The 27,868-nt window shown below is 39.0% G+C and overlaps 1 protein-coding gene across 1 annotated transcript; it reads right to left on the reverse strand.

Annotated features, from left to right (window-relative positions):
- Positions 1 to 4,077: 4,077 nt before the first annotated feature.
- On the reverse strand, positions 4,078 to 19,584 carry LOC101465483 (lactase/phlorizin hydrolase-like). The gene is made up of 18 exons (XM_076874720.1): positions 19,573 to 19,584; positions 16,004 to 16,348; positions 15,662 to 15,732; positions 12,212 to 12,289; positions 12,022 to 12,115; positions 11,106 to 11,190; positions 10,320 to 10,998; positions 9,576 to 10,224; positions 7,936 to 9,474; positions 7,556 to 7,824; positions 7,165 to 7,455; positions 6,857 to 7,055; positions 6,180 to 6,382; positions 5,990 to 6,096; positions 5,602 to 5,733; positions 5,277 to 5,500; positions 4,884 to 5,117; positions 4,078 to 4,658 (listed from the first exon to the last, which is right to left on the reverse strand). Exons 2-17 carry the CDS (start codon positions 16,182 to 16,184, stop codon positions 4,891 to 4,893), a joined length of 5,028 nt encoding a protein of 1,675 aa, XP_076730835.1. The 5' UTR covers positions 16,185 to 16,348; positions 19,573 to 19,584; the 3' UTR covers positions 4,078 to 4,658; positions 4,884 to 4,890.
- Positions 19,585 to 27,868: the final 8,284 nt, after the last annotated feature.

Consider the following 27,868-nt stretch of genomic DNA (forward strand, 5'->3'; position numbering starts at 1 on the left):
CGGCCCAACTAGGGGGCTCTCTAACTGGTGGGGAGGCTGTTATATCTTTGCAGGTGGTCTCCTCTCTACAGGAGCTCACTCTGCAGGTGGGGGAGAGATATAGGAGAGGTAGAGAATGAACTCAACCTGGGTGTCTATTGTCTTGTGTAGTTTGGGAGATGATTGGATGATGGGGTGGGTGCAGTTTTCTCTGGGGTGGGCTGCCCTGGACTCTGTGGGGCTGGGCGGTGCTGCTGCTGCGGGCCCCGGTCCGGATGGGCCTGGGCCCCCTTGCCCTGGTGGGTTCCAGAGTGTGGGGGTGCCTACTGGGGTCAGCGGGGGAGCTGGCCCCAGGGAGGGGCCGCTTGCTCAATCTATTGACCTGGTTTTCCTGGGATCCAGGCCTGAAGGGTGGTTCTTCCCACCGTGACACCTGAGGCATAATCACACACACCTGCTGCTGATCAGCCTCATCTTGGGAGCTACTCAACAGAGTGGCTGTTGTGCTCCAGTCAACGCTGGATCGTTGTGATAAAATTCTTCAGTTTCGCAGTTAACTGTATGTTTGAGAGTTTACCACCAGTATGGAAGTTACTCTGTGGTTTCCAGGAGAGTTGCGGAAACGAGAAGATGAAGCGAGCACATTGTATATAGCCACCAAGAGAGTGGAAACACGGACCACGGACACTGGGAGAAGATACCACACGGGAATCGGGAATAGACACTCACCAGGAGCACACACAGGGATTTATCTGTATCTTGTTATCACTTCACTGTAAACACTGTAAAATGTTTACAGAGTCCACAGTGTTTACTGTAAACACTGTGTTCTATATCGAGAGTCCTGTGTTGGGGTCCTGACTACACAGCTGACAGTTTTACTTACAGAATTTTCAAGAATGGGTCACTGGGTCAAACCAGCAACTTTAAAGGCCGGCTTTTAGGCCAATGACCTCTGACTAAAATAATTATAGAGAAATACCTGTTTTTCAGGCATTTCTCGTTTGTGTGTAATGCACACATCCAGGAACAAACATACACCATTTCTTTGCTCACACCTGTGAAGATGCCTACATCTGGTCTCCAGGGTGACCCACCTCATCTCAACAGGATGTAGGCATTAACACACAGTAGGGGCCTGTCTCAATATGCGTACTTGTACGTACTTGCATTCTCGTGTACTCGTGATACGTCATCAGTCGGAGACCAAGTACTGTTCCAATTCAAAGTACGCATCAAGCTGAGAACGCGAAAAATTCCCAGACGTGTACTCGCTCCGCCGGTTTTATCAAGCATGCATCGGTGGTGACTTGTGTGTACTTAGTACAGCTAAATATCACAGACTGCATTTTGTCCAAAACCCAAACGTGGCAATGGCGGAGGAGCGCCGTTAAAAACCTTTAAATATTACTCTTTCTGGGTCACAAAATAAACTTTTATGTTATTTTCAAGCGAGAATGTAGCTGTGTAAGCTTCAAATATCTGCTCGATTTATCAAGATATCATATATTTCCAAATGTGCTCTGACGTTTTCAGAGACGTCTGTTACCCACCAGCTCCATAGCAGACCGCGAGGTCGAGGATCGCTAGAGCCAACGAGACCAGCGGACTCCCGGCACATCGTTTTCAACCCCCTGTGGTCTTTCACTACTCAGGTTAAACATGATATATAAGTCACTTAGATCACTTCTAAATGTTAATATTTGGTTTATTTCAGTGTATTTCATAACATATTAATCACAGTTAAATTAAGAGGGGATGGCAGTAAAAGTTCCGGACCTGTGACATCATCAAGTACGCTGGTGTTCCAATTGTACAAATCGCGTACTTGAGAATTGAGTAAGGGCCTAGGTGTCTTTTCTGCATGCTCCTCAGCAGCTCTTGTTAACAAGCAGTCGGTTTCTGATTCCACCCGTTCTCCATTTATAATGAGAGTGGAGTTTCATGGTTCGTGGGAGTGCCTGGGAGGTTTTCCACCTGTGGCAACTTGTCCTCCCCTTTTTATGTAGGACCTCCAGCACCTCACCTGCACTTCATAAACCTGTGCAACCTGCTTCCCCTCGCCTGTTCGCTAAGCTCTCCACGGCGAGGTGTTTGCTTGCACGGTTCATACTCACCTCAATATCTGTTTCTTCTCCCTGCCTGCTTGCCTGTTTGCCTGCCCTCCGGCCTTCCATTAGACCTCGGACTCTCTGGAAATTCCCACAGACCTCCCCTTCTCAGAGCTTGCAAACCTGGACCTGCAAATTAAGGAAAATCACTCACCAGCAAACATCTCTCACCTCCTGCCTCCCGTTCCTCTGTCTCTCACCATGACCATTTTAGTAACCCAGTTTTCTGGGACTATTCCCCATGGCAATTACTAACCTAAATCTCAAACTGTTAAACATTTTCTGTTATCAAAATAAACTTTCTTGTAAAGAGTTATTTTATGTGTTTTGGTGTCTGCATTTAGGTCCATTCCTTGAGTGAACCTTCAGTTCATGACAGGGAGTGGACCTGTCTGTGCTGTCTGAAGTCTATGAAAACTTCTTTTAAGGATGCCCAACCAACACAAACCTGATATTTGTCTGAAAAAACAAAAGATTTCATTGTGGTGTGAGAAAGGGCTAAAAAATCTAGAATATGTTATACAAGATGGAAGGTTTATTTCATTTGAAGAACTTGTATCAACATATTGAATCAGCAACAATAAATTTCTTGAATACCTGCAACTGAAATCCATCATTCCATCATAACATCCATAAATTCAATTCTAGTCAAATGAAGCTTATGTGTAAGATCAATACGGAAGATCTATGGCCTCACATTTGTCCGCTCTTAGGTGGTGCTCTTAGTACTTCCAAACAGCAGGCCACCTGACCTTCTGGGTGTTTGAAGAGAGCAAGGTTAGGGAAACCTGGTCGGTGCAGCCGTTTTGTGAAGGGCAGTTGGTGGAGAGGCGGAGGGGCTGAGCAGAGCTGGTGTCAAAGCTGTGATGGACCAGTCCTGTCTGTCTGCAGTCTTTGTCACTGGCAGCGCACGCGTCTAGGAGGCACCTTAACCAGTGATGCTGGTCAGTGGTGAGACCTGCATTGCTGTGTTGCCATATGTCATGGACAGCTTGGGTTATTTCAGTCGAAGGAGGGTTATCAGACCCGGATGTTGGGGCTGACGTGAGCAGTGGTGGCAGCTGCCTGGTGACTGTCCTTTTTCTTCCTCTAGCCACACTTGAGAGACAAATTCTCTGTGCCTAGGGTTATGACTGGCTTCAATGTGTCAACACAGGCCCTCCAGCAGGTCTGTGTTTACCAGAGATTGCAAGGCTGGTCATCAATACAGCTGTGCAGATAGAGCCCTTTGACGTGACAGAGTTGGCTAACTAGGGTGCATTGTTCTTGGAGGGGGGCAGGCAGCTGGAGTGGTGGCCACCTGACTCGACAACTCCACTGTTGTTTCCCTGTGGCTGAGTGGCTCTGGTCTTCACGGTTGGTGTTGGGCACTCATGTGGCCAGGCTCATCACACTGATAGTGACGGTTTACTGGTCGATGAGGAAGTCTTTAGAATGATGGAGGTCGAGGCTGGCAGACTTCAGCTATACAAATACAGGCCACAGGCCAGGCCAGTTTGTGAGGAGTCACCAACTAAGGAGATACAGTACCCTGACACTTACTCTCATCAGGTCTCTTTAACAAGAACAATTTAAAGTGCGTTATTCTGCTCCTTGTTTGTGAAACACTGCTCTACTTTGAAGACCGCTGAAGTCAAATGCACTGAAGTAAAAAACTGCAAAGGTTTAAGAGGCCACTGGATTTATAGCTAAATAACAAATGTTTAAACACAGTTTTAGACTTTTATTAACAAATGAATCAACCTACAACACTGATCATTATTTAGCTTAAATGCTGCACATGGCACACAGCAGCACAGGACATGATGGATGATGGATATATTGTTTAGATTTACATTCTAATTTTAATCACTTCAAGGTAACAGTATTAAAAATTGCTTATCACTGTACAAAAAAGTGAAGACAAAAAATCTGAAGAGGAAGAAGGTACTTACATTTAACAACAATCATGACATTATTCACTGGATTATTGTTTACAGTGTTTTATTTGATAAATTTGATTTTTTGATAAACATATACAAAAACATTATTCAAATATGAGGCTTATTATGCATCCTATACTATAACTGGAAAATTGTTTTTTATTACAAAAATCACTTTTATTTTTTAAATACAGGATAAAATGACACTTTAAATAATCTTGTTGGATTCTCAAGTGTTCATGTTGCAGCAGTGGTCAAGCAAATGATACATGATGGACAAGGATTTAATAACTGACTAAATCATGACAAACTTACAATTTTAGTTATAAGACATCTTACACATACTATGTCTGATGAGCCTAGGAGTTCAAGTATTGTTCAATTTTTAAGGGCCTGCAATCAAATACTGTTTACAGGGGCCTACACTGCACATCATCTTATTGGCAGTTACAGTTTTCACTACATTCGATACTGCCCCATGTTCACTATTCTTGGACCTTTTTTTTTCATCTTAAGGAAGAAAACAGAAACACAAATCATCCCTACTACTGCAACAATCATGTGGTGTAAAGTCCAGTCTCAGCATCATTGGTGGAGGGATCCAGACCAAGGAATTTCACGCTGTTAATGTTGACTGGTGGTGCAGCTGTTGGTGCAGAGAGACAGTGAAAACAATACTGTCATATTGTTTGTGAACATTTGCAGATAGTAACTTTAAATCCAACCTTTATTTTAACTGTTGCATGGCTTAGGAAATAGAGGGTTCATGAGAGAGTACTAACTAACCTGCTGAAAAGATATTTATTTGAACATTTAATTTAAAGGTCTATCATTCAAAGTAGGAATCTGAGCAAATCTTTTATCACTTTACCTTCAGACTATGGGTTCAGGCACTCATGTCCTGATTCAGGGTCGGGGAATCCGTTGCACTTAATCATTTTGGTGTAGAAGTTAACAGAGCTCTTAGGCACTCGAGGAAGATTAGGGTCTGTGCGATTAACGTAGAACAGACCAAATCTCTCTGAGAAGCCAGCAGTCCACTCTAGGTTGTCCATAAGTGACCATGCTGTGTAACCACGCACATCCACACCATCAAGCAAGTAAGCTGTGAAAAGAAAATAAGTACCTTCATATTCTTAAAATTCTTCTTTCTTTTAGAGAATGAGCAGAACAATTTTTAAGCATCCATATTACACACAAAACATTATTTTCCTCTCCAGGACACTTGTGGCTTTAGATTTCATATAAGGGGAAGCTTTGATACCTTTCAACACCTCGTTGATGTATTGGTCATAGTAGTAAATCCTGTGAACATCATTTAGATCAACAGTCCCCTGCTCTGAAACTCCATTCTCAGTGATTACAATTGGTGGATTTCCATATTCATTCTTAATGAAGTTCAGCAATCTGCGGATACCAAATGGTGCGATCTTCAGCCAGGAGGAGCCTGTATCCAGCCAGGTACGATCAGAAACTCCCATGGCACCCCTGCAGGGGACAAAGTTAAGAGAAGTACAGAATAAAAAAATGAAGCTGTTCAGAAGAAGTAGTCCCAGCAGACATTTATTTTTCAAATGTTAACTTCTTACTTATCTGCCTCAATGCTTTGAGCATCTCCGTGGTCCACAGGGAATGCCAGCACAGATGTGTAATGGTTTAGTCCAAAGAAGTCATGAGTGCCCTTAATTCTCTTAATCTCCTCTGGAGTGAACTCAGGCAACCTGGAGAAATTGAAGTAAAACCAGACTTACTAATTTTAGTAGACTTAAAGTTAAATTATTCTACTATAAAGTTGTTTAGAAAATCGAATACAAAATTTTAAATATTTAATAACAGCGTTTTGATGGATGCTCAATCATCCAGATAAGGAAATCCCAAAAAGTTGATTCTGTTCATATGGAAGTAGTGTTTTCAGTAGGAGAAATGTTTTGTGAACAGAATTAGCTTTTTGTGATTTAATAATAGCCTTTGTAATACCGAGACTGTGGTAGACCAGCAGCTAGACTTCGGTCACGTATTCTTTTCTTCATAATTTCACTGTAGTCACCATTAAATATGGGATGGGCAAACCAGCCAAGGTAGAACTGCACAGAGAGAAACATAATAGTCATTTGAAACTAACTGCTGTCAATTTTTCTTTTGTCACATCTGAGAAGAAATGGCATACCTCCACCACACGTCTTGCAGCGTCATAGTCCTCCTGCCTATAAGGATTTCTGGGTTCAGACCAGTCAGAGTTGACAGTGATGGAGATTATGCCGTTCTGTTTGGCCCTGTACTTGTCATTGTAGAGATGCCAGGCCTCGGCATGAGCTTTAATCAGGTTGTGACCAACAATGTAGGGCAGAGTGTCTGGTCCTGAACTGATTCCTGGTGAGAAAAAAAACCCAGAGCATATAGGCAGCAAATGTGTCATGTTTGTTTGCTTTTTTTCACTACAGTTTAGAAATTTGAAGAACTGCTATAAAGATTACAGCTTGTTTCAAAACAGTCAGAAATTTTCCTGGACAACAATTTAACATTTTTTCTTTAACACTATATTACTCTGTAGCACTTATAGAACTTGGTTAATACCAGTGTAGTATTAGATGCAAAGCATTACTTAAACCAGGGGTGTCGAACTCCAGGCCTCAAGAGCCCGTGTCCTGCAGGTTTTCGATGTGTCCTTGATCTAACCCAGGTGATTTAAATGGCTAAATGACTTCCTCAACATGTCTTGAAGTTCTCCAGAGGCCTGGTAACGAACTAATCATTTGTTTCCGGTGTGTTCCAGAGTGATATCTAAAACCTGCAGGACACTGGCCCTTGAGACCTGGCGTCAGAGATTCCTGACTTAAACCATACCTGGGGCAAAGCTTCCAAAGCCATATCCATGGTTGGCTGTCATGATTGGTTCATTAAAGGTGATCCAAATTTTCACCTTGTCACCAAGACGGTCAAACATGAGGTCAGCATAGTCCCTGAAAAGCTTAATAAAGTTCTCATTCAAAAAGCCTCCATCATCCTCTATAGCTTGTGGCAGGTCCCAGTGGTACAGAGTAACCTGAAGGGAAAAGGAAAAGAAAGGAAAGGAAAATGACTGTCTTACTAAATCTAATACATTTACATGTATCTTTTCTGGCACACAGGGAAATTAATACAATTATTCATACCTGTGGCTGGATATTTGCAGCATGCAGTGCGTCCAAAAGTCTTTGGTAGTACTTGATTCCAGCCTCGTTAATGTTATTAATGGTGCCATCAGGAAGGACTCTTGACCAGGATAAGGAGAAACGATAATGGCTGACTTTCAGCTGCTTTAATATCGCAACATCCTCTTCTATTTTATTGTAACTGTCACAGGCTATGTCCCCATTGTCATCATTTAATATTTTGGAAGGACTGTGAGCGAACTTGTCCCAGATGCTTAGACCTTTTCCATCTGCCCTCCATCCTCCTTCAATCTGGACACAATAAATGCAAAACAAAAATTTAAAGAGATGAAAACAAGGCAAGCAAGCCAGTGTTGAGTAAAAGTAAAATTGCAGTAAAAGTATAAGTTACTTGGTATGATGCTGAAGCAGAACTCCACATGAAATCCTCTCGGAAGTGACCATAAAGCATCTTCTCATCATCTGGCAAGGGGAAACCATTATCCTTTATGATGTTGTAATAGTAATGAGCTGAGTACTTTGGTGTTCTTGGACGGTCTGGGTTTGTGAAGTCCACGTGGTGCAGCCCAAATAGAAATTTGTACCCGTGCAGCCACTCAAAAGAATCCATAAAAGCTGTTGCTGTGTATCCTCGCAACCGCACACCATCAAGGTTATTGGCTGTAATGTAACCACAAATGCAAACACATACATACAAAATAAATGAACAACCAGTCATGGCAGTGGTGGAAAATGTTAAATATCTTCTGAAATATTTTTATATCACTGCACCTTTGAGAGCCTCATCGATATAGGTCTTGTAGAACATTACTCTTTCAAAGTCATCCCATTCTACTGCTGCTCCATTCTCAGTAATATAAATCTCTGGATCACCATACTCCTCCTTGATCCAGTTGAGGAGTCTCCTCAAGCCCCAGGCCACAGCTTTTTGGTTAGGAATGGCTGTAGTTGGTGAACTGGGTTCCTCGGATTCTCTCATGTCTCGGTCCCATTCATAGGAGTGAGGCTGAAGTGCAGCTGTAAAATAGCTCACTACCCTTGTAGTGTAATGATTTACACAGAATACGTCAGCAGTTCCCTTGATGAAGTTCTTTTCTTCTTCAGTAAAGGAAGGAAGTCTTGACTGTGGAAGACTTTGGATTTCACTTTTGTTCCCAACTTGCCACTTCAGTGCATCAGGATAGTCACCATTCTTAAAAATAGGATGTGCAAACCATCCCAGTTGGAACTGCATCGCCCGGTCAGCAGTCACCACTTCACGGACTACGTTGACATCAGCAGGTTCAAACCAATCAGCGTTGAGGGCTATGGAGATTAGACCACCCTGCAACTGACGATATTTGTCATCATATGTATGGTAGGCCTTGGCATGGGCTTTAATGAGGTTGTGTGCAACTATGTATGGTCTATATCCTGGGTCCACAACATTTGGTGGCATATTTCCAAGTCCATATCCAGACCATGCAATTGTCTGAGGCTGGTTAATGGTTATCCAGAATTTCACTCTGTCACCAAAAGTAGCAAAGCAGAAGTCGCAATAGTCATTAAAAATGTCTATCATCTCTGCACTTTCCCAGCCATTGACCTTTTGCAAAGCTTCAGGAAGGTCCCAGTGGTACAGTGTTACCATGGGTTCGATATTGTGCGCTATAAGACCATCAATGAGTCTGTTGTAGTAGTCAACACCTTTCTGGTTGAGGGACTTACGTGTGCCATCAGGAAAGATCCTGGACCAGGACAAAGAGAATCTGTATGACTTCACCCTCAGAGCCCGCAGCATGTAGAGATCTTCATTAAGTCTGTTGTAACTGTCACAGGCTACATTGCCGTTTGCATTATCAGGAATAGTGTTAGTTGTCTGAGTGAATGTATCCCATATACTAGGACCTTTGCCATCAGCATTCCAGCCACCTTCAATTTGGTAGGCCGACGAAGAAATTCCCCAACTGAAGCCTTCAGGAAAAGTGCCATAATGGTACATTTGTCTATCAAAGTTTGACTGTGAAGAGAATTTCTCCCAAACTACCTTTGCCTGAGATGGAACTTCTGAGGGTGGTAAAGCAGCTAAACGTCGCGTTAATGGCCTTTCTGCAGCTTTAAACTTCTTACTTTTTTGTGAACTGAAACCGTTTTGCTCGATAATCTCAGCGTACAAATATGCAGATTGCTTTGGGGTCCTTGGTCTGGATCCCACTTCAAAGTTGACATAGTGAAGACCAAATCTTTGACTGTAGCCTTGGTTTGCCTCAAATCCATCCATGAGTGACTGCACCGTGAATCGCTGCACATCCACTCCATCTGTGAGTGTTGCTACAAAATGAACAAACAAAAACAAAATTAATATTTGAATTATTTTAACTCTCTCTCTAAAAAAAATGTGCCCTCAAATTGGGGAAATCTCCAACACTAACCTTTCAGGGCCTCATTGATGTAACTTCTCATGTAGTCCATTCTGCTGGTGTCAGTGAGACTGTCAACACTGTAATCTGTTGGCATCCCATTTCCTGTTATGTATACAGGCAATTTGTTAACATTCAGGTATTCTGTTGCAATGTAGTTCAGGAGCCTTCTAAGTCCCCAAGGAACAGGATAGATCCAGTCAGAAGCTGTGGAACTCCATGTGGGGTCCACAGTTGCATGGAAGTCACCCACACCGTCAGGACCAGGGGTGCACCCACCATCACTGTTGCTGACCAGCCGAGAAGTATAGTGATTTAAACCAAAAAAGTCAGCAGTACCAAGTATCCTCTTGCTCTCTGTGGGAGTGAAAACTGGGAGCTTTGCTGGTACAGAGTCAGAGCATGCGGTTTTCTTCTGTTCCACCTGATCTTTGAGTATTGCAGGATAATCTCCGTCTACAAATATGGGATGTGCAAACCAGCCCAGCATAAACTGCAGGTAACGGTCTGCAGCTGCTACGTCTTCAGGTTTGGCAGGGTCACTGGGCTCAGCCCAGTCAGAGTTCAAGGCAATGCCCACTTTTCCTCCTTGTGTTTTCCTGTAATTGTCATTATAGACATGCCAGGCCTCGGCATGGGACTTGAGAATATTGTGAGTGACCTGATAATGCAAAATCAAATGTTAAGTACATTAGTGCAATAATTACACTTGTAATAAAGTGATTAATTACAGTATTCTAATAACATCACTGTCACCTGATAGGAAGATTCCACATAGTCCTTTACTCCTGGGGCATGCACACCAGTACCATACCCGGCATGGCTCACTACCCAGGGACTATTGAATGTGTTCCAGATCTTGACTCTGTCTCCAAACCTGGAGAAGCAGAAGTCTGCATAGTCTTTGAAGGCCTCTACAATGGAGGCATTGGTCCATCCACCATAATTCTGGAGTGCTTGAGGCAGATCCCAGTGGTACAGAGTGACAATGGGTTGTATGCCAGATGCAACGAGAGCATTTATCAGCTGGTCATAGTATTGAGCTCCTTTTTCTGATTGGCTCTGTCGGTACCCTGTGGGGAAAATACGGGCCCAAGAGATGGAAAACTGGTAGGTGTCGACCTGAAGACCTCGCAGAAGGTAGACATCATAATCTACCTTACGGTAACTGTCGCAAGCTAGGTCAGCTGTCTGATTTGCAAAGGCCAATCCCTCATGACCAAACCGGTCCCAAATAGTCTCTCCTTTCCCACCTTCTGACCAGCCACCTTCAGTCTTAAAAGATACGCTGGAGGTGGCCCACTGGAAGCCAGAGAGGAATGATTCCTGAAGGAAAAGATCTCGTTCTGCTGTGGTCTGGGACTTAAATTTATCCCACACAGTCTGATAACTGTTTCTTAACCCTGTCATCCTGGTGTGGTGTGAAATGCCATGGCTTTTGGAAAGAGAGAGACATGAAAAATATAAGCAAATCTTTAATACAATAAGAAGAAAAAAAAAAACAGAATTCCAGTACATATAAATCAGAAAATGAACTCTTACTTGACAAGAGCATCTTCCGTGTCCAGTTTGCCTAACATGTCCTTCATGTCACATCCCACAATATTCAGGCCATTGTCCATCAAGCCTGTGTTGTGTTCAAGAAATATGAATTGTTTTATGACTGATGATAAATAACTTATCTTGAAAAATATATTACTCTTAAAATAAAATTTTGTGTAATTAATCAGTTTATTTGTGAATTTCGCAATACTTCGCTTAGTTTATGTAAGGAATTTTATCTAACTAAATCTAGAAATAATCCTCTTTAATCTTAAATAAAAACCCACTTGCTGTTTCTTTGACACACCAGGGCTCTATTAGCTGTTTCAGTAACAATATGTATTCACTGTTACTGAAAAATAGTGAGCACAAGTCGTAAGCAAAGGCTAAGTCTACAGGTGCCTTATATAACATCACTGGCCCATAACAAGAAGATTTCATGACACAATAACACTCCCAAAATCTAGAACTTTATCTTAATGTATTCTGTTTGGGTAACAACACCAGAGGATTTGCCCAGATGTTGTGGCCTTTGGTTTTTCTTTATTCTGCCATCCCGTAATATCTTCAGATCGCTGTTTTACAACGCCATTTTTTGACAGGATGTACACTGTACACATTATTTAGTGATGTTATATTCACAGAAACATTTAACATTACATGTATGAAGTATACATATTCATTTGGTATGTTCTTGGTAACTAGCTTATTAGGCACCATGAGTACGAATTTCATGTAGAAAAAAAACACAAATCTCTACTAAGACAGCCACTGGAAAGTCGTATTGTTTCTTTTATATATACAGCTGCACATTCATAAAATGAGGTATTGTTCTCATGTCTATTATGGGAAATTAGTTTTAATTAATTATTAATATCTTATATTTGCTAAGTCAAAAAGCTGTCATGACATTTACCATTTAGGAAATCTCCAAGAAGCTGGTAATCACTGGGAGAACAATCATGAGCACTCATCTCGTAAATCAGGATAGGCAAGTTCCTGCTCAAAATCTACAACATAAAATGAAACATATGTAGCTTTGCTGTATCAGCAAAATGTTAAATGCAACATTTTTAAAAAACCCCATCTTATTACAATTTCAATACCTGTAAGTTCCTCAGTTCATTTTCAAACTCTGAAGAGATGGCACAGTTGTAGTCAATGTGCACTGACAAGAAATCCATCTGTTTAAAACAGGAGATACACAACATGTTGTCACATCGTTATTCTGAGATGGGACATAATGAGAAGAGACTTAATGTGAAATGTATTACAGTAAACCTTTCCTTTTTTTGCACGACTGAATGTAATGCTCCATTTTTGTAGGAAATTGTTGTTTTTAACATAATTTTTTATATATTTTAAGGTGATTAAGCGGACTTATGTTGCCACTTCCATCCTTTAAATAAATACAAAAAAAACAAATTAATCATCTTTGAAACAAACAAAAAAAGTATATAATTATATGACCAATTAAAATCCATATAACAGCAATCAGTAGTTCCAGGTTTGGTGACAATGATTCCAATTTCCTTCGGGAATGATTAACCTCACGTTATTGCACATTAGTGCTGCTGTTCTTGTTACTTTCTTGTCACTAGAGTGTGTGGTGTAAAGAGGTGTTGAATGCCTTCAACAAAACCAAAATTAAAAATAAATGAAAAAATTGGATAATAATTAAAAATTTAAATACAAATTTAACAATTTATTTATTACATTTAATAATTATTATAATTGTTAATGATTATTTGATTCGTTAGAAATAGTTTAATAAAAGAGAAAAATCATCTACAAGAAGCAAATATGATTTCACAACAGCCATTTAATGTGCACATTATGCACATTTTTGACTCTAAGTGGCATAGTTTAACAGTTTCAATTTTCAGTTTTAAAATGGAAAAAATGTTTTATCCTCAGACAAATTTAAGATTTAATTGTTTGGCCACAGTAAAAATGGCCTCTGTGATACATGAAAGCTTTTTAATGTGGTCACTGATTGTGACCACACAAATTATGTGGTCACATAAATTGACCAAATAATTATATGTTCTCAGTCTTGTCAATTAGTGGTAAAGATCATATAAATGACCATCACTGGGGACGTTCATTGAAATAATCATAATAAGCAGATTAACAAATTCACCAGTGAATTGCTTAAAAAGCTGAATTTGAGGCTTGTAATATGTTGGAGAGATTTAAAAACAAGCTTTAAATGCACGAAAATCATGAAAAATCTCGCATCAGATGGAAATTTGCATGGTTACTTACGTGATTAAATTTCTGCAAGAAGTAGTCTATTACTGGCAGAAATTAACGCAACTTATTTCCTTCAAAGAGGACATTTGTCACTTTTGAGGCCATGGAAGAATTTTGTTTCTCATATATTTGGTAGGTTGGTTGCTACTATCAGGTCTCACATCTCCCCTCCAGCTTATGATTCCTCTATGAGCCCTCTATGTGTCACCTCGACATTATTATATTTCAAAGAAGTCTTTGACACTATTGGACCCAACGTTTTAAACATTATTAACATCTCTTGCATTCAGTTCTTTAAAAACCTAATCTCAATGCATCAGTTCTGTCAAATTTTAGGCCAATCTCTAAACTCCCCTTCCTGTCCAAAATCCTGGAAAAAAATTGTTTTTCTTCAGCTCCAGGCTTTTCTGGAAATGAATGACATCTCAGTTTCAAAGCACTACATAGCACTGAAACTGTGCTTTTAAAAGTTCTTAATGATCCATCCATCCATCCATTCGCTTCCGCTTATCCACCCCCCTTACATATGGGGTCCCTCAAGGATCTATCCTGGGCCCAGTACTCTTTTCCCTTTACATGCTCCCATTAGACTCTATTTTCAGGAAACAAGGAATCTCATTTCACTATTATGCCAATGATTCTAAAATTTACTTTCCTCTTAAAAAGAATTCTACGGACTCTCTAAACGTTTTGCTAGACTGCCGTGATGACATTAAATCGTGGTTTGCATTACATTTTTTTAATGTAAACAACCAAAAAACTGAGATTGTACTATTTGAACCTTCTGACCCTTGCTTTTCTCTGAAGGTTGACCTTGGTCCTCTGGAAAAGACCAGAAATCCCTTTGCAGAGAATCTGGAAGTGTTCTTTGATAGCAGCTTTTTATTTGAGAAACAAATTCTGTTGTAAAAGCTTCTTCCAGCTCATCTCTCCAACACTTGACATTTTTAAAACTCATTTGAAAACACATTTTTTACTCTCTGGCTTTTAATTGTGACTAAGTGTGTGTGGTGTAAAGAGGTGTTGAATGCCTTCAACAAAACCAAAATTAAAAATAAATGAAAAAATTGGATAATAATTAAAAATTTAACTACAAATTTAACAATTTATTTATTAAATTTAATAATTATTATAATTGTTAATAATTATTTGATTGGTTAGAAATAGTTTAATAAAAAAGAAAAATCATCTACAAGAAGCAAATATGATTTCACAACAGCCAGTTAATGTGCATCGCTTTTCTCTGAAGGTTGACCTTGGTCCTCTGGAAAAGACCAGAAATCCCTTTGCAGAGAATCTGAGTTCTTTGATAGCAGCTTTTTATTTGAGAAACAAATAAATTCTGTAGTAAAAGCTTCTTCCAGCTCAGGGTCTTTGCAAAAACTAAGAACATTTTGTCATTTGCTGACTTCGAGAAAGTGATACATGCATTTATTTCATCCAGGCTTGACTACTGTAACAGTGTTTATTTTGGTATCAGCCAGGCTCTGCTCTCTTGTCTTGAGCTAGTTCAGAATGCTGAAGCCGAACTCTTGACAGGCACTCGTGAACATGGCCATATTTCCCCAGTCTTGGCTCATTTACACGGGCTTCCAGTATGTTGTAGAATTGGCTTTTATCCTCAAACTTAATTGTGACTAAGTTTTGTGTTGTTCTTTGTGTGTGTTTGATCTACTTGTTACTAGTGATGTGCGATACCACTGATTTCCTTTCCGATCCGATACCAAGTAAAATTCAGGGTGGTATTGACGATACTGATCCGATACTGATACTTTGTACAAAGACTGTTTCATTATATTTCATATATACTTGTATTATGTAATTGTAATAATATAATAATATAGCTTCATAATGATTACAGGACATCAGGACTATGAAAGGCGTAAGAGGAAGTAGTTCCTTCTAATTTAGACGATCCAAATGATATAGTTTCTTTCCATTGTGTTCCTGTTAATGATAAACTACAAATTTACCCCAAAGTACTAAAATATTGATATTTTAATATGAGAATCGATTCTAGAACATAAATTACTGGTATCAGAAGAATCGGTATTTCAATATCGATCCGCACCACTACTTGTTACTTTTTACTATGTGCAGCACTTTGGTAAACCTGTGTTGGTTTTAAATGTGCTTATAAATACATTGATTGATTGATTAATTGATTATTGCCAAAATAAGATCAACAACTGAAAATTTTATTAGGATCCTAAATAAAAATCATGCAAGGAGGTGAAATTCTGACTATACCTATATTATTGTATAGATTATGTATCTATAAAAGAAAAGAAAAAACTTACACTTGTTGAAGCTTTAATGTCGGAGAGAGAAGCCACATCTTTAGTTTTCAGTCCAAGTGACAGACGTCTACCTGTAAATATGCAAGCATGAAAGGCACTTTTACTGTTTGGAACTGCTGAACATGTGCTGAAGGATTTTATTAACTTAGTTTGGTTATACACTGATGGAAATTTATTTTTACAGGTGATTTCTCAAGACACTTACATATAAACAAAACCTTAAGTAAACTCAAGCCTCAGAGAAATAAGAACAAGTATTGACTAGTGAATAATTCTGAAAATATAAATTTAGTCATGTTCTTTTGTCTTTAATCTTCACTTTTTCCTGTTAATTTGACTCACCTTTGTCAGGAAAGCGCTGATGGTACATCTGGTAAATGTTCTTGTTTAGTTGAAGGATGTTCTGCAGAAAACTGGGAGCATGTGCAGGCTGCCCGTCATGCCAAACACCATCCAGTGTCAACCATGAGTGTGCAAGTGGTGCAAACTCTTGGAAGGCAAACTCTGCATACTGCTGAAACATCTGTGCCAGCTCCTGGCTCTCCCAGCCTCCATACCTTGATTGCAGAGACTCTGGAACTGTCCATCCTTGAAGGATGACCAGAGGCTGAAGACCTGCTTCCAGCAACTGTTTCAGCAGGGTCTGGTAACATCTAACCACAGCCTGCTGGGGCTGGCTGGGGTGGCCTGTAGGAAGAAGTTGAGCCCATGACAGCAGTACTTTGAAGTGGGTCACCCCTCTGCTCTGCAGGTCCTCAAAGTACTGCTTAGAGCCAGGAGGAACGGGATGACTGCAGTCAAAGGCATAATTTATGCTTCTGTCTGAGCTTCTGACCAACTGCTTTGTCAGAGGCCCTGCAAGAAACATGAAGTCCTCTCTTCCATTTACCTCACTGCTCTGACAACTACAGAGACAAAAAATGTACAGACTAAAGACCCACAACAGCTTCTTCATTGTGGCTCAAAAACAGAACAACTGATATTTTTCGAGTGTAGCCGAGCTATTTAACAGCAATATCTTTCCTTTTTTTTACATTGTTACACAATTATTGTTATTGGCACCTCATCTAGTTATCACAAGTGTTTTATTGTAGCTTTGAGAGATAGGCAGATAGACTCTGGACTCTAGAGATAACACCTTCCCCATCTTCTGTTCTTGAGCTCTGATATACTTTTTATTGCTGTAGAATCATATCTTAGTCATTAATTTTACTACTCCTATCCTAGGTGCTTAATTTTAGTCTTTTAACTCTTTTATTTACTTTTGACTTATGTTGGTTTGTTTTTATGTTTAACATAGTTAACATTTTACTGTCGAAGTGTTGCAAAGGTGTTGAAAACATTATGTTGTTATAATTATTACCACTTTTATTATTGTTATCTGTGAAGCCTTTTTATGTGCAACAAGGTATCAAAAAGATTTATTTGATACAAGTTTAGTTTTGACATGTATTCATTTATTTGTATTAATAGTAGGGAAATCCTACCAGTGACTGGACAAAGATGGACTGAAAGACAGCACAGAGGCATTAATCATGGCAGTAGCAAGCCCTAAGCACAAGATCAACAGATGCTGGGGTCTACCACACCAGGCAAGACCCCAGGGGCAGGCTGTGTAAAGATGATGCTGAGACAATCTAGCACATAACAGCAGGGTGCAAGAGTCAGGACATACATGGAAGGCCATAACCAAGTGGCCGACATAGTAAACAGCAACATCTATACTGAGTATGGCCTGGAAGTCTTGATGTCAAATGAGTGGTTGAGAATTACCAACCAAATTAATATCCTTCCAGATATAAACAAACTGGTGATGGCTAACCAACTGGACATAGCAGTAAGTACCATATTTTTCGCACTATAAGGCGCACTTAAAATACTTTTATTTTCTCAAAAATTGACAGTGCGCCATATAATCGGTACGCTTTATGTATGAATTCTGGTTGTGCTTACTGACCTCACACCGATTTTATGTGATAGACAGCGCTCAAAAAATGTTTTAGTATGACTTTGGTAAGCTACGAAACCGCACCGCTTGATGGATTGTCGGAGCATTACGGTTACAGTAGTCAGGAGCCTCACGCACTTGGAGTAATCTAGGTCCAAAATTCAGTCCGCTTCAAGTCCCAAAGTCAAACAAACACTGCGGCATCACTGAGAGTTAGCAAACTGTCTAAATTATTTCATCTTTAATAAAATGATCAGAGTTTCTCCTTTACCAGGTGTAACAATTAAGTTTAAATCCAGGCATCCATGAAAACAGAATTTAGTACATTTAATGGAGTTAAAAGTTAGCAGGAAGTTAGCTCGCTAGTTTCCAACTAAACATGACATACCATGTTCTGACTAGGAGATTTCTGAAAAGATTAAAACGTACACCTCTGCTATCACTTCCAACATAAGTGAAGACAGAAAACTAAACAGCAGTGGCGTTTGTACGGTTACTGAAGTTGGACTATCTGGTATATAATGTTGTGCTACATGATCGCTAGCGACACAGCTATGTTAGCATAACACTAGCACAGTGAAGCTGGAGGATGAACACCAACTTTTTTCCACTCGATAAAAGTTAACGTGAGGGTTCCCAGTGGTTAGGGTTGAGGGCATGGCAAGATGCTGTAAACAGACCAAACTTTAGTCAGGAGAACAACTGAGATAATACATAACACATATATGGTAAATGGTCTGTATTTCTATAGCGCTTTACCAGTCCCTAAGGAGCCCAAAGCGCTTTACACATCCAGTCATCCACCCATTCAAACAGTGGTGATGGCAAGCTACATTGTAGCCACAGCCACCCTGGGGCGCACTGGCAGAGGCGAGGCTGCCAGACACTGGCGCCACCAGGCCCGGGTGAAGTGTCTTGCCCAAGGACACAACAAACGAGACTGTCCAAGCCAGGGCTTGAACCGGCAACCTTCCGATTACAAGCCGACCTCCCAACTCTTGAGCCACGATCGCCCGTATATGTATACATATATACATAGCACACCATTGTTTTTCTTGTGACATTACCAATAAGTTTGATGTGTCACATGGCCCTCTTCCTATTGAAAAACCAAAAGTTGTATCCAAGATGGCCAACTTCTAAATGGCCACCATGGTCACCACCCATCTTGAGGAGTTTGCCCCCTCACATATACTAATGTGCCACAAACAGGACTTTAATATCACCAACCATTCCCATGTTATTACGGTGTATCCATATAAATGGCCCACCCTGTAGAATGGAACCAAAGGCACCCGCAGGTGATGATGTTTCGTCGACATTGTTGTGTTTGTTGTTATGTAAATTTGACAAGCTGAACGCATTCCTCGCTGTACAGGAGACACGGCACAAGATTGATTAACAATGGTCTACAGCCAATCAGGAAGCAGAACACAATGCGCTGAAAAAAAAGCATGCAAAATTGCACAAAAAAAAGCAGAAGGTGAACTGTGATATAGCAAGGGACCACTGTATTTTTATTTCTTCATTTGAACACAGTAACACACTTCAGTTTCCAATAAGTTTATTGATTGGTTTCAGTACATTTGTTCTATTTGTAAGGGCGCACATTTTGTTTACTTATATATTTATACTAGGGGTGGGCGATATAAACGATATACGATAGAAACGATATAAATTTGGCCAACGATAGAGATTTTGACTATACCGCTCTACCACGATAGCGCATGTTGATGATGTCATCAAGCTGCGCCTGTTTTGGTTGAAAGTATTGCAGCGGCTACAACCACTATCATCTGCAAATTATGCCAGGCGACAGTAATAACAAAGAGATGAAGCACTGTTGAAATATGGGGAAAGCCAACAACTGCGCTTCCTCCATTTACGTAACATTGATTCATTAATGTTGAATTCTCTCGCAGCTGTTCTATTCCCATGTTGTTGCAGTATATTAATAACTAACCTTGTATTGTGGATGAATTATCTGAGTTGTTCTCCTGACTGAAGTTTGGTCCATGTATAGCATCCTGCTTTGCGATTCCATGTGTCCCCAACCACCAGAAACCCTCACGTTAACTTTTATCGAGTTGGTGTTCATCCTCCAGCTTCACTGTGCTAGTGTTATGCTAACATAGCTGTGTCGCTAGCGATCACGTAGCACAACATTATATACCAGATTTCAGTAACCCTACAAACGCCACTGCTGTTTAGTTTTCTGTCTTCATTTAGGTTGGAAGTGGTAGCGGAGCTGTACGTTTTAATTTGTTTCAAAAATCTCTCAGTCAGAACATGTTTAGGTGGAAACTAGCGAGCTAACTTCCTGCTAACTTCTAACTCCGTTAAATTTAAATAAATTAAATTTAAATAAATTCTGTTTTTATGGATGCCTGGATGTTAAACTTAATTGTTACACCTGGTAAAGCAGCAACACTGATCATTTTATAGAAGATGAATGAATTTAGACAGTTTTTAACTCTCAGTGTTCGTTTGACTTTGGGACCTGAAGCGGACGGAGTTTTAGACCCAGATACTCCGCGAGGCTCCTTACTACGGCAGACGTAATGCTCCGACAGTCCATCAAGCAGTGCGGCTTTGTAGCTTACCAAAGTTGTACTAAAGCATTTTTTGACAGATTTCTGCACGCCGTGTATTACATAAAATCGGTTCGAGGTCAGTAAACACAACCAGAATTCATATATAAGGTGCACTCTCGATTTTTGAGAAAATTAAAGGATTTTTACGGTGGAAAATATGTTATACAGAAAAAAAAGAATATATCGCGATATATATCGTTACCGCACATGCTTCAAATTATACCGCAATATGGATTTTAGGTCATATCGCCCAGCCCTAATTCATACCAATTCATCTTATTCGTGGTTTGGTTTGTGACTAATCTTTGTTTCTTTCACCTGCTTCTTACCTTCTATGAACCCTATGAACCTGCTATTCCTGGAGTTACCAGACAAAAGCTGGGCTCAAAGCATCTAAAATACATAGAGGGGATGATTGGACTGCACCACCACTTCCTGCCGAAGGAGGAGAAAGTGTATTTTCAAAGATTTTGTATTTGATTAAATACTTGAGTTTAGGGTTTTAGTGGGTTTTGAGTTTCCTCTTTGGTGTTTAGTTTATTAATAAACCAGACTGTACTGCATCATTTATGTGGTTTATGATTGTGTTTTGTTTAGTTAGCCCTGTTGTGTCATAGTGATCTGATCAGCCATTATACATACCCCTGTGTGTCATTTCCTGTTTAGGTCAGTGATGTTCGTTTGGGCAGTTGTTTGGTTTGTTGAGTTCGCAGTTCTTTGCCTGAGTTTAGTTTTGTTTCTTTGACCTCTTTTATGAGCTCAACATTTATTACTTTTTTAAATATAATTTTTGGGGGTTAAATAAATAAAAACCGTACTTTTCTAATAATTCCTGTGACGACTCCTGCTTTTTCAACTCGGTCCATCACGCCCAAATATAATTTACTTTATGCATGTATGTTGTCAATACAAATAATGGCAGTAAGAAACACAGCTTTTAATTGTTATATATAGCATTAATATCACTTTGACCTTCAGAGCAACCTGGTGATTTTGAGAGGCCAACAGTCAAATTTGAAATGATACTTTAAATCTTTATACACTAGTTTCTACATATTGACTAAACACCAAAGTTATAAAGCTTTTTGACCAGTTTTGACCAATAAAACATTAATTTGGCCTTGAAGTCCTTGATGCATGCAAGCCAAATTTTATCTCTACACCGCTACAAAGAAATTATTGCAAATTTTCAGAGCTCTTGTGTTTGCAGACAGAAAGACTCATACAAACACAAATGCTACCAAAAACGTAACCTCCTTGTTGGAGGTTACAAAGATCTGATCAGACTGAAACTAAACATTTACTTTCTCAATGTCAAATATAAGATAATTACATAATGTAACTAATGTAATCTTGCCATGATGTGTCCCAGATCACTTGAACTTTGATCCACACGTATAAAGTTATATCACTTTTTCTTATATAAAAAAGTAATCATCATAAATGCCTAATCTATACGGCTCAAATCAAAAGGCGACACCTGCACCCTAATCAATAAGATTCAGTTTATTGAACAGGGTTGACAAAAGAATGACTGAGAGATTTGAAACGACCTTGAGATTACAAGATTAAAAAAACAATAAAGCAAAACAACATGTCTTAATTATTCCTTATGTGTTTCACTTTTTGATTTGAATGTCCTAAAGTTTAGAATAACTTAGTATCAAACTGTCTTTGTTTGAGCCAAAACTTAGATGTACAAATCATTACATATCTTTCACACACTGAAATCAACAGAAATGTTTAAATATGAATATCTTTTAAAAAAAATTTATTTCTTTATATTTCACTATAATGTAATATAAAAAAAAGCATGTAGAATACTTCACATTCACAAGTAATGCATTTTTCAATCAACTTTCAGGTTGAAATGAGCAAACACATGTTGCAAAAATGAAAATATCAGTACATAGTCTACGCAATTCTGGAGTTTCTATATATTCGCTAAAAAAGGTGAGCTTCAGACCTTTTTTTCTACACATTGTTATAACGATTCCAGTTTGAAATGATGAAATAATTTTGTTAAATACGGGCATGTTTTGTCTCCAACTATATTTTAACCTGAATTAACTGACTTTTGCAGGACAGCATGTCTCAAAATCGTGGGTAGGTAAAGTAGGTGTTGAAAATAAAAAATGTGCACATATTTAACCAAATTATTTTCATAGATATCATTTGATCACCTCCTGGAAATTCCTACATTTGGTACTATGCGTGTTAATGAAAATAACATTTTCTTCACTTTTATGACTAAGAATTTATTTTTAAAACTATTCTGTCTCATTAGCATTATTATGAAATGTAGTTATATACTATTCAGAAATTGTTAGGTATAGGGTTAGGTTGGTCCCTACACAGCACCCTACACCTGTGACAAAGACAGGTAGAGCTATGTATGTTTTATTTATTTAGTTTTTTTCTTCATCATAGACACTAAAACATAGATACTGTTAAATTTGTAAGCGTAGTTATTTATTATCACCATAATTGTATTGGGTGTTACACTAGATTTCCTTTATCTTCTTTTGTTGACTTATCCACATTTATTTGATTGTTCAGAAATGATCACCCTGCTTTGTGAGATTATATCTTTCATGAACACCTGTCCCAAGGTCATGATAAGGAGTGTAGGTTATTCAAGCAGGAGAAAGAATATTGTAGAAAACTATATTTGTTTGTGTATATCTCAATCTCTCTGAGTGCATTTCAATCTGTGTGGAGATTTGTGTGAGCCTATTGAAAAGTGTGTGTCATCAGATCTCTATGTGTAGTATTAACTATATTTCAGTTCAATTACATTCAAATCACAACAACAGTCACCTCAAGGTGCTTTATATTATAAGGTAGACCCTACAATCATACATACAGAGAAAAACCCAACAATCATATGACCCCCTACACTGTAAAGAAATATGTATTATAAAAGTATTTTACTGTGTGCTTTACAGTTTTGTACTGTTCTTCTAGAATATCATTAAATTTACATAAATAGACTGTGATTTTACATTTCAAATGTAAATTAAGGTAAAATCACTGTAAATGTAATAAAACATAATTTTCTTGTTTTTTAAATGTATCTGTCTGTACATATGCATATTTAGATTGTTAAAATACATTCACAAATGTATCATAATTTCACAAATATTTATCCGTTATTTGAAAGATTGAACTGTTAAATTCAAATGTAATGCTATGGAAAAATATATAAAATGATTCTTATAAACTTTTTTTACATCGAATAATTATTATTATTACTGTTATTTAGGTCGATCGTGGCTCAAGCGTTGGCAGTTTGCCTTGTAATCAGAAGGTTGCCGGTTCGAGCCCCGGCTCGGACACTCTCGGTTGTTGTGTTTTTAGGCAAGACACTTCACCTATACTGCCCACTGGTGATGGCCAGAGGGGAATTGTAAAGTGCTTTGAGGGTCTCAAAAAGCGCTATATGAATACAATCCATTATTATTTAAACCAACTGTTAACTGTATATTTCTGTACATTTAAGTATTATTATTCATATTGTCGCATTCATTGACCTTGTTTATAGGTAATTTCATTGTTTGATCACATTAAAATGTACCTAATTTAAGGTTTAAAAGCAAAAAGAGATGAATAACAAGTATGATTGAATGCAGAGAGGTTTATTAACACATAGTGAGAAAGGTGACTGAAGTAGAAATACTCAATGCATCATGGGAATCCCCCAGCAGACTACACGTACTGCAGCATAGCTGAGGTTTCAGGGTCACGTGATTCACCCCTAACTATATGCTTTAGCAAAATGGAAAGTTTTTGACCTGTGAGTCATACAACGCTACTCAAGTCAAGTGGCTTTTATTGTCATTTCAACCATGTACCGTGGTACGGTACAGAGTGAAATGAGACAATGTTCCTCTGAGACCCTGCTTAAAGTGCAATGTGCAAAAATTGCAAAAAACAAGATAAGACAGATGAGTGCTTGGTAGTGATGTGCATGAAGGTGGGTGTGTGTGTGTGTGTGTGTGTGTGTGTGTGTGTGTGTGTGTGTGTGTGTGTGTGTGTGTGTGTGTGTGTGTCATTCCAGTCACTGAGTGCTCAGGACTCTGACAGCTTGGGGGAAGAAACTGTTCCACAGTGTGGTAATGAGGGCCTGGATGCTCCATTACCTCTTTCCAGAAGGCAGCAGGGTGAAGAGTGTGTGTGAGGGGTGTGTGGGGTCCTCCACAATGATGCTGGTGGCTTTGCGGATGGAGCGGGTGCTATAAGTGTCCGTGATGGAGGGAACAGAGGCTCCAATGATCTTCTCAGCTGTTCTCACTATCCGTTGTAGGGTATTGAGATCTGATACGATGCAGTTACCATAGCAGAGTGATGCAGCTGCTCAGGACACTCTCGATAGTGCTACTGCAATAGAGTCTGAGAACAAAGAGCTGCAAATGGGCATGAAAGCTTCCCTTTAATTTATTTGAAAAGCAGTGGTCTGACAGCAAAGTGCATCTGTGTCAGTGCAACATGATCTGTACTAAACATTAATGCAACTGAGAAGAAGAAAATATATTTCCAATGGCAAAATACTTTCAGAAAGAAATGATGATAGTTGATCGACAGGGCATGTGTTTGTGAAAGCCATAGCATAAAAATTTGCAGAATTTTTTATAATCATCAAACCATTCAATTCAATACATTTCAATTTTATTTGTATAGTGTATAGCAAAGTATAAGAGATTCCAGCATGGTATTTTCATAGCTAAAAAATACATTAAAATTTAATTTGAAAATACACACACACACACACACACACACACACACACACACACACTCACGTAGTCTTCTGGACAAATTCTTCTAGTCCCAAAGTTTATAACAGCCAGTAGCGGTTTTTGATACGGGCGACACGGGCGGTTGCCCGGGGCGGCATCGTGGTGGGGGGCGGAATCACGGGCATCGGCACAAAAAAGAAATGATCATACTCATGCCGCCCCGACATCAGCCAGCGCATAGTGGGAATGTCACCGAATGTGTAGGCACGTATCGGCTTTCTATCGCCCATTTGCTGGGCGTAAGGGCGCCCTCCGTTTACGAGGTGCGCCTGCTGCTTGTGGCACAGGGAGGAGAGGGCGGGGCGGCGGGGATTCTCTGGCTGGCTGTAGCTCGCAGAATAAAAGAAAAGAAAAACAAAACAACAAACACGAAAACAACAGACATCATGATACAGACTTATAATTTGCACCGATGTTTTTTCGAAATTCTGTACGCGAAAAGTGAGCACGAGAGCCCTCGGTGCGCCTGCTCGCTGCTGGTCAAAGTAAACTTTATTGTCATCTCCGCTACAGTCCAGTATATAGAGAGACGAGACGACGAGGCTCCAGTTACAGCAGTGCAAGTAAACAAACAATAAATATAAGAAGGGTAAGAAAATAAATATACACTTTAGGACTCGGGGTAAAGGATCAATAACAATTTGAAATTTATAATTTACTTTGATGATTTAAAGTCTCACACACAACCCGTCGATGTTGCTTCCAAAAAGAGCACATTTCATTCATAATGTTGTAAATCCAAATCCATTATGTATTCATGAGTTGAATCCTGGGTTGTGCGAAATCCCAGAAATAAACCTTAGACAAAGTGAATTTGTAAACTAAGGTGTTGGTCTGTTAGGTTATTTTGTGGCGATCCTCGGGTTGGGGGATTTGTTTTCATACTGGAGTGCAAAATTAAAACCAGTGGAAGATGGACAAGAAAAGTTCAAAGCCATCAGGTGCTCAGTTTAGAAAAAAGATAAAAGAAGAGGAAGAGAAACAAGCAAAAGATACAGGTAAGCAGATGTGTGATTGGATCCTGGCAGGTCATCCTGAAACAATCAGAATCAGAATACTTTATTAATCCCTAAAGAAATTATGTGGGTTACAGTTGCTCCAAGAAGAAATGGTAAAAAATAATAACAGTAACAAACTAAACTTCAAACATTATGTTGCAGATTTTAATATTAATTAGTCAGTGTCAATTGTTGATTTGTCCTGTTTTCATTGTATGACGAATTATGATGGCCGTTTGCATACTATGCATACTCTCTCTCTCTCTTCATATATGTGTGTGTGTTTCTCTGGTGAAATTCAGTATGGTTCCGACAACAGTTTTATGTTAATGTGTACAATCCTTAATATGTTTTACGTGTGTGTTTGGGGGGGGGGGCAGAGGGAGTGTTCGCCCAGGGCGCCAAACAGGCTAGGACCGCCACTGATAACAGCCTACTATAAAAATTATCTTTATTCCATTCACTATTACTCAGATAAACTAATTAAAGCTTTTATATCTTTGATGACAGTGGAAGAAAACAGGACTGTTGCCAAACATGGATGACGTCAGCAACACTGCATACTGTCATCAAAGCCCAGAGATTCCCGATCAGCGATGGGCTGCTCCTCCCCAGCAGCAGAACCAGCAGGCCTAAAATCTCCTTTGTACCCTGAGCCATCAAACTGTACAACTCAGCACTCAGGGTGAGGGGGAAGAGGAGGGGAGGGGTGGATGATGTCAACCCAGTGAAATAACCAAACAAACACACTGCCAATGTATTACGCTTTACACTTTAATTCCTGGATTTCCTTTCATTATTACCATTTTAAATTCTGCTGTTGATTTTTTTATTCTTAATGTTCTATTCTTAATTATTTGTACCTGCTTGGTAATATTGTTTTCTCATTTGTATTTCAGTTAGTGTTGTGTTGTGCTGCTGGAACCATAATTCCCCTCAGGGGAAATTAAAAAGGTATTAATAAGGTTCTATTCTGTTCTACAGCAAATAAAATCTACCACCTGATACAGATAAAAGACAATTATAATAAGTGATGATTTTAAATCATCTTTATTAAAGGAAACAAGGTTCAAGGTTCAAGGTTCTTTATTTGTCACATGCATAGTTATACACTGAAAAAAATATGTTGTTGGATTTACTTAATTCAATGGTGGACATTTGTTGCACACAGATGTTTTGCTTTGGCAGCAACTTAAACAATTGAGTTAAATTAACACAATTTATTCATGTTCAATAAACCTGTGCAATTTGTGTTGATAAAATGTGACTTAAACATGTTTTGATGAAGTAATTTGAGCTCTTGAAATATTTTAATCCTTCACAATTTTCTCACTTTATCCCAACACCATTCAATAACTTTTACCCAATACTACTTGGTCACTTAAATACTGCATGTTATCTTCAAATTACATTTTGCTATTATATTCTAGTATCAAATACACAATTTTCAAATGGAGGCCTTATAACAGATTATATTGTCCTCTTCCAAGATGGTTGCTGGCATCCACCAGTAACCTTTCAAAACAAAATGTCTAATTTCACTGCATTGACAGTAGGTAAAGAATTAAACTGACATTACTCCACTACTGAATCTACATAAATCAACAGTTAAATAATGTCAGTTCTTCCGTGTTCTCTGGAATCAATCACAGCAAAGAAATTAGACTCTTTCTTTTGAAAAATGTTGGGAAAGAACAAATCAAAACATTCTATTTAAGGCCTCTGACGTCAAGATTCAGTTAAACAACAATTATAACTAAACAATTTGAGGTAATGTTAGTTTCCATTAACATTAAATTGGGTTACTGAATTGGCAAACACCTTCCTATCAACATTACCCATTTTACCCCAATAACTAAAGAAATTAGCAC

Source organism: Maylandia zebra, linkage group LG16 (assembly GCF_041146795.1).
Source record: "Maylandia zebra isolate NMK-2024a linkage group LG16, Mzebra_GT3a, whole genome shotgun sequence".
Lineage (NCBI taxonomy): Eukaryota > Metazoa > Chordata > Actinopteri > Cichliformes > Cichlidae > Maylandia > Maylandia zebra.

Excerpts from the sequence above, each read along its gene's own strand:
- LOC101465483 (XM_076874720.1), bottom strand. The coding sequence starts at position 16,184 with ATGTTTCAGCAGTATGCAGAGTTTGCCTTCCAAGAGTTTGCACCACTT. Across the intron at positions 7,056-7,164 it reads CTGCAAATATCCAGCCACAG|GTTACTCTGTACCACTGGGA; the intron begins GTATGAATAATT and ends TTTTCCCTTCAG. Across the intron at positions 5,118-5,276 it reads CATCAACGAGGTGTTGAAAG|CTTACTTGCTTGATGGTGTG; the intron begins GTATCAAAGCTT and ends TTCTTTTCACAG.